Here is an 8041-nt window from a genome sequence, read left to right as displayed (position 1 = left end):
ACCCCAATAACCCGGGGAGACTTAACGCAGGGGAGAGGTGGGGAGTACAGATGAGAGAGGAGGAGGAGGAGGAGGCAGGGGCAGGGACTTGGGGGGTGGTTGGTGGAGGCGCAGGGGAGAAGAAGAGCGGGAGAGAGGAACTCGGTGTCATGCTATTTGGCGCAGGTGGTGCCCAGGGTCTCCTCCCGGGCTGGGAGACAACACCAAGCCGGTGTAAACCTTAAAGAGGATTAACCCTGCCGGAGCGCTTTAATGAGACCTGAAAGTGCTCGGCACAGAGGAGGACGGTGATTGAGCTGAGCCAGACCGCGCTCCCAGAAGCCCTCTCCGACTGAGTCACATCAAAGCGCCCCGGCCGGGAGGAGTGGGGGGCTGGAAGAGAGGGAAGGGGGGGGAGTTGGTAGAGGAATCCCTTATCTCCTCCAGAGAGGATGCTGCTCTGCTGCACGAGATTGTCTGGAGCTGCCACCTGTCCCAGCCATCTTTGAAGGCAACACTAAACCCGTGATGGATCTGACCTCCTTGAGCTCACATTCTTTTATGTCTCTCTTCATTTTCTGCTCTGTTACATCTCCCCCTTCGCTCTCTCTCCCTCTCTCTCTTTTTTCAACCTCTTCCCTCTTTCTATCCTCTCTTTTCTCTTGCTTCAGCCCCCCCCCCTCCCCACCCCGTCTCTTGAGTGCTTCACAGAGCAGCACAAGGGAGAAGAGAAGCAACCAACACTTTTTTTTATCTCAAGAGCACAATAGCAAATACGGGAGGAACATTTTAATTAAAGCCCGTTCCTACTCATGGAAAACAATAGGTGTTGTGGATCCCCGGGAGAGAGGGACAGGGAGTGCTAATCCTTCCACGGTATGAGGGCGAATTTCGGGAGAAGGCAGGCTGGGAAACCCGGTATACACCTGAGCGCTCCTCGCCGTAGGTCCAAGCAGAAGGCGGACAAACACAGGAGAAAGACCAAGAGGCAGCTAGCCACCAGTCCATCCCTCTTTCTCACGTTGTCTACGCTTGTGCCAAATTTGATGTAACTACTCTTTTTTACAGGGGTTATTCTCCATGGACAACACTTGGTATGTCCTCCAAAACTTCAAACATCTCACAAAGCTTCACCCTCTAAAGCGCGATCACGGTCTCCCGTTATTTGTTCTTTGAGAAGAATTTCATTCAATGAGGAGGACAAAAAAGCGGCAGATGTTGCAGAGACGATTGCGACAAATCCCAAGTATTCTTTTCTCGACTCTTTTAAGAGCATTCTTGCAAGAATCTCAATTTTAAGCTGGACATAGTTCTTCACATTAAAGCTACAACCAACAGACAGCTCGGGGAAATCAGCCTAAAAGTAACATCTATAAACAACAAAGAAAAAACGGTCACAGCATGTTAATGCTCGCTTTCAGCTCCTCAAACTTTCCTTGAAGCTAAATATCTTAATCTAAGACAAAAGGAAAAAAAAATACATGTGAGAATATGACATATCTTATATTGCTGGATCCGTCTAATAGGCGGCATAAAAGGGGATCATCCGATTATCTTTGGTGCGGGAGACAATAAGGCTAATTCTGCGCAGTCAACCGCGCTTCTCTTTCTTGATGAAAGGAAGTGGATGGAAGACGTTCCTTTCCGTCGCCTGCAGCACGCCCCTGGCGCCGCGGCTCGGGCCCTCTGGTGGAGCTCCTCCGCGCCTCGCCTTTCAGAAACGCCAATATTGAAGCAATCACAAAGACAAGCCCTTGCCCTTGAAACAGTTACGTGCCTCCCCGCGCCTTTAGTTCGCTCTTGTAGTTTTAATTTCTTCGGGGGAAGGGAAAAGAGACTGATGAGCCCCCGTGAGCGTCGCCCAGGCAGAAGACGGAAGACGACGGAACTTTACAAGGGTCGAGAGTTTTCTGCCGTTCAGCACAAACTGGAAAATGCATCTAGACTGGGAACATGGGAATGTCCCAGTGGTAAGGACGTAATTGGAGAGAAGAGTACCAGTCGCAGGTGAAACTCGCACATTTGCCATGGATTAGTCCAGATGGAAGTAAACCGAAAAGCGGGGAGGGCGACACCGTTCAACTAGTCTGTCTGTATATAAAACTCCAGGCCGTTGCCTTCCATGGCGAAGGTGTGACCTTGACCTATGCCTGGTGCTCTTCTCTCTCCTATTACATCCTTTGAGACATTCCCATTTGTGGCAACCTGAGATTCCCGGTGCACTGGATACGAGATATGATCCCACCAGCAGTCGGCACAGACTGGTCTAATCCCATAAAGAGCTGGTTCATAGGGATACCTCTAAAGGCATGAGGACCAGCTAATCTCTGCACACACCGTGGACCCCTGCCTTACTCCACTGACACCATTATGAAACGGACAATGGTGGTACATTAGCGCGGGATTACAGAGGGTAGATCTTCATTCTGACCAGTGGAGCAACAGGCGGACTGACCATTATATTTACAGAATATACTCTTCCCTGTTCCATTGAGCGATACTTCAGCAAACTCACGGCTAAAAGCACACACTGCTTGTAAGTCAAGGCAGCAAAGGACTGTCTGCGGGAGAAGAGCTCTATCAAATTCCCTAGCCGCCGCCAAATATCTTCTCGCATTTCAGCGACACGCAAATTCACGACTGGAGCAAGAATTGGGAAGTGAAGAAAAGAAAAGGAACAAAAAAAGGGGGCTTTAAGTCCAAAAATGCAACATTCTTTGACTGTAGAAGAAGCAAATCGGTAAGAACGCACTTGAGGGAGGCATCCTCTTGCGAGCTTGCGGCGAATTGCTTGCCGTGGCTCGCTGCTGCTAAAAGTCCACTGACCCTCTAATCGGTGCACAATGTAAACAGATGCCGGAGCCATGCGTTGCATTCACTCGTCCACACAATTAGAACCTCCATTAATCTGCTCCCCGATCCTGCTTCCTTATCCATGGAAAGCCCCAAGCATTAGTGTTGTGGTAAGCAGGATATTGACTCTTATCCAGTGTTTGCCAAAGAAAAGCTCCTAATTCTTCGGCATCACGACGATTAGGCTAATACTTATAAAAGGGTTTTTTTCCTCCTTAATGCCTCCTCTTTGTGCTCTGAAGAGGGTGTGGAAATCAGAGTAAACATAGTATCGCACCACAGACTGGGTTGGGTGGAACGTGTAAACAGGGCGAGTGAAAAGGGGAGATTTGCGAAGCTGAAGCGCCCCTACCAGCCCCGGACACGCCGCGTTCACCCCGCGAGCCCCCCTCGACCCGCTATCGCTGCGGCGACCGGGCGGCCAGGTGTGCAGGGGCTGCAGGTGTCCGTGCGTTTAGGCGCATTAGACGCTGACACGCCGCCGTGCGAAGAGTAATCGGATTTCCCCGGCTTTGGTGGCGGCTCTCTCTGCAAGCACAGCACAAAGGCGGACGCCCCGCTCTCCATCACACCCACACACCTGGGATGAATTTAGGAGGTGACTGAGCTGGGGGAGGTGCGGGGAGCGGACGGTGGTGGTGTTGGGGGGGGGGGGGGGCGGGGGTTGGGTTATGGAGCCAGGGCAGGGGTCAGCGTTTTTTTCGCACCTCTATGGCTCTGGTTCGGGGTGCCGGGGGCCCTGTTCAAAGGTGCCGGCACAGGGTCTTGGGGGGGGGTGCAGGGGTCAGCCACCAGGGGTCAGCCGCCAGGCTCTGATCCGGACGTCCCACACCTCCACACCCCGCAGACAGGCTGGGGCCAGCAGAGGAAGGAACGCAAGGGTGCCTAAATTTACAACACCTGGAAGCTCAGGAGATGACAGTCCCGGCTCCTCTCTCAATCAAAAACAGGGTTTGAGGGAGTTTACCCTTTTTTATGAGTCGCTCTCCTTCCCTGTTCCTTCACTTAAAACTGTAGGAACTCACAGAAAGTGTGATGCCTACTTGAACTCTGGGAGAACCCTCCATCATTTTAGAGCTGAAAAATAGTAGTCGCTTGAATTCAGTTTGATGGATCAAGCAGTGATGTCATCGTACTACAATGCTGTTTGGCCCAGTGAAATCGCTGATGCCCTGCGGCAATAGAGTGAGAGGGAAGCCTCTATATCCAGCGTGCTTCTCTGCGCCCCCCCCCCTGACACACTGAATCCCCTTTCTGCCACTCCAGTGTCCAAACCCCTACGCAGAAAGAATGGAGGCCTTTCTTCATCTCTGACATGCTGCGGGTTCTCAACCCTGGCTGTGACTTTTCCAAATGACCCCAGTGCCCGGTTCCCCCCCCCCCCCCCCCCCGTGAAATCCCCTCTACCTCCCCCCTCACCCTTCCCTTGCCAGCAGTAGTCTGGAACCCCCCGCCCCCACCATCCCCCCATCACCCCACAAGCATTACACAAGCCCTAAGCCCTCTCCCACAGACGGGATCAGATGTGGCAGTCTTGCTGAGCTGGGCTGGAGGAGTAATCGACAGTAATGTTCTGATCCTGGCCTTCTGCTCCTTCCTCCAGCTCCAGGGACTCCACCTGATTCTAAGTAACCTTTCGAATTAGAGGGTTGGGGGGGGAGGTGTTGCGACTTGGGACGGACTGGTGCACCGAGAGTAGCGGCTAATGAATTCGCTAAATAAATAGAGGTACAGTAAATGACCAGTGTTGAGAGAGAAGGGGAGTGAGGGAGAGAGAGAAAGAGAGGGGGAGGTTTTCATTACATCTTCCAGATTAAAAACTCCGTCAGGCCCAATTCGAAGCCAATTTAGCGAAACCAAACAAGCCATCGCGTCTAATACTCGTCCAGAGCCAGTGGCCAGGCCACAGCGGCCAGAAAATTAACCTCATTCGCCTCCCTCCTCCCACAGCCCGCCCCCCTACTTCCCACTCTCCCTTCACTTTTTCCTTATCCCTCTCTATCCTCTCACCTGTCTGCTTTTTCTTTTCCTTTATTTTTTTCCTTTCTGTGCCCCTACGTCCCCTCCTGCTCTCACTCTCTCTCCCCCTCTCCTCCCTTCCTGCTGTACTAACAGTCCCAGAGAGCACAGGGAAAGAGAGAGGGAAGACTCTTTGATCTGCGTGCTGATGAGGGAGACTGAAGATCCGTGCGCGGCAAGGCGCTTAATGAAGGAATTAAGCAGCAGACCCCGTCCCCCATACTAACTTCTCTCAGGGAGAGAGAGTGAGAGAGAGAGAGAAAGAGAGACAGAGAGGGAGTGAGAGAGAGGGGCCCCTAATCAACTGCCTTCCCCAATCATTCCACTGACTGCGTGACCTTTCACCTCCCCCGTTAGACCGGGGGCAGCCTGGCTCCACATGCCCCTTTCCTTCGCAGGAGAACTTGCCCTCGATCAAGGTGTTATACCTGATACTCCAAAACTGTATGTAGGTCAAAGAATACTGCGATAGTGAAAACTGACGTAGCGTAACAGTAATGTATTTCAAATGCTTCTGTGCTAACTTTCCGACAATGACAGAGATTGACAACAGCTGTTGCGGTCCTGCAATGAGCAGAGTCCTTGAGAATTTTACTTCAACATAAACATAACATAATGCACACTGTGTGTTGAAGCACTGGAACACTAGCGATAACGTTTCAGAATTATCCCCTAAAGTTGCGGCGCCGCTCAATTCTGGATGCCAGACTTCTGCAAGCATCCATTCCGACTGAACCTATGAAGTGGGCGGCTTTCTCTCCCTAACGACTGTGTAAACCCTCACGATAATTAGCCACACAAACCTCCTCCCCCCACTGCGAGCTAACTGCTGAGAGCCGTCTCGCTGTCTGGCGGCTAGGCTAACAGCGGCGATAACGGCGTCGCCCCAGGCGGACTCACGGTAGTGGGGGTCGAGGTATCCGTTCCGGGGGTCCATGGCGAAGAGCGTGCCGCGGTAGGGCAGGGCGTGTTCGGCCAGGTGGGGCAGCGAGCCGTGCGTCTCCTTCTTCACCAGTGAGGGCCGCTCCTCCGTGGAGGTGGAGGGCTCTTCGTTGAGTTTGGCCATGGACGGGCCGGTGGGGGACAGCTGTGTTGCGATGGCGTTGCGTCTTTCTCGGTGGTAAGGAGGCCCCGGGCTCTCATCTTCTGCCAGAACAGAAAGAGGACGGAGGGTTACATCTGGATCATAACCCGGCACGCCGCAGATCTACTTTGCGTTATTGAAACACATTTGCCTCCACATGACAGTTAAAGCAAAATCATGCACGCATGCAAAAGACACTTCAATTACATTACATGTGCATTTGGGTTCTAAAACATGCTCCTGTCAATTTACATCCATATGATGCAGCTAAAAAACAGCAAAAGTGCAAAAAAACACTAAAACACATTCATCTGCACATTTCCTCTGGACTATGAAACAAAATTGCATACATGTGCAATGCACATCTCCACTACACACCTGGGGTCTGCACTGCACATCTGCATTATGCACCTGGAACACCCATATGTAGTACACACCTGAACTATACACCTGTATCAGACATTTATATTAAACGCCAGGAATAGGCAAACCAAGCCTTGCGATGTTCCAAGTTCTCCTGTATCTTCAGGGTTCTCCCCAAAGAACGTTCCAGAAGCGGTGCATGACACTGTGCCACACAGTAACGAAAATAGCCAGTGTCACTACCTGCAATCAGGGGAGAGACTTGGCTTCTGTGAACTACTTTGTCAAGGCTGAAAAGATGAGGGCGTAGGCACCACTGTGCGAAAACATTCTGGGGCTAGGTGCCTGATCTTCATACCATTATCCTGTACTGTGCATCTCACACAGACTGCCCCTACTATGCATGCTGAAGGCCAAAGACCTTGCCGCCCGTTGAAACTAACACAGAATCCAATCCACATAAAAACCTTAATCGTCAAAGTATTTCATACTTCTACTCTCAAACCGCTCACAACTGACTATCATTCCTCCACATAGCCCACGCTAGGCATCTTTAAACTCTGAGAAATATCCATTGTGGAATCTCTTATTCGGTGAAAGGAACATGCCGCCAAAGGTTTCCAAAGGAGAAATGTTAAAAGGGGAAAAACATCTCTCGCAAAATGCGCATTTGATGACAGATTTGCGCGGCGCACTGGGGTGTAGCGTACAAGAGATCTGGGACACTCTCGCACCTCAGCAGGTGGCTTCAGACGGTAAGTGAAAAGCGAAATCTCTCTTTGAATCTGACTTCTAGTCACATGATAAGTAATTACATCAGAAGCAGTAGGGTAGGAGGTCTGACAACTGTCTGACAATGGATATTTAATAATTTATTGGTAATTTAGAAATGTAGTAATTTTGCTAAAAAATTTACTGTTTGTTCTCCACGCTCAAGTTCAAGGTATATTTAAGATATAAAGCTCCATTCATCTGTTCTGTGTATTAAGATATCACCAATGTTTCTTTATGTTTATTGTGTTGAATGCAATGCAATGCAATGCACAGATAATTGAGCGATTTACCTATGTTCAGTGTACTCTTGATTTTACTGAAGTACTGGAACAGGTCCATGTTGCCTGCATTATACAATTTGAATGAGAAGAAAGAAAACTGAGAGAACTAATTTTAAGAGAACTTATTTTAAGATTATTGGCAATAAATTATTCAAGAAATTTCTAAACTTTTATGAATCAATCAAAATGAATTAATTGCGATTGAATATGCTATTATTACATGTCTTTCATAGATCATGTCTGCATGAGCTGCCAAAGTGGGATGAAATGCGTTTCCTCCGGACATATATCCCTGCTATATTTGGTGATATTTTAAGGAGAGATGCTGCATTGGAATGAGATAAAAAGGCGAATAGATAAACTATAATTCATAAAAACATAATGTCCTTGTGCCTCCACACTCACGTCGTACATTATAGTAGTACAGTCCGGACCATACTGGCGGGTTGCCGAACACACGGCTGGATCAGCAGTAATGTACAACTCCATTATTCTCTACAATGGAGTTCCCTGAGTCCCACTGCTTCACTCACACCTGACCAGTCCAAATTAAAGGGCGACAAGTTTGGTGGCGTGGCTTCACTCAAAGCTCTAATCCGCCAATAAATGGCATCGCCACGGCCGATTACTCCTTGATTGCTTCTTAGTAGACAAATACCCCGGAGGATGGCGGCGATCAGAAAATGGA

At 49.8% G+C, this 8041-nt stretch overlaps 1 protein-coding gene across 1 annotated transcript in view; it reads right to left on the bottom strand.

The window, feature by feature from the left end:
* The window catches only part of gli3 (GLI family zinc finger 3), a 139163-nt gene that overhangs the window by 84026 nt on the left and 47096 nt on the right, over positions 1-8041 (bottom strand). The window contains exon 3 of the mRNA XM_061240198.1: positions 5752-5997. Coding sequence (XP_061096182.1) covers positions 5752-5997 — 246 coding nt within the window. The remainder of the gene's footprint in view (positions 1-5751; positions 5998-8041) is intronic.

Source organism: Conger conger, chromosome 4 (genome assembly GCF_963514075.1).
Source record: "Conger conger chromosome 4, fConCon1.1, whole genome shotgun sequence".
Classification (NCBI taxonomy): Eukaryota; Metazoa; Chordata; class Actinopteri; order Anguilliformes; family Congridae; genus Conger; species Conger conger.
Note: the sequence above shows the minus strand (reverse complement) of the source record. Positions and strands in the feature narration are given on the sequence as shown.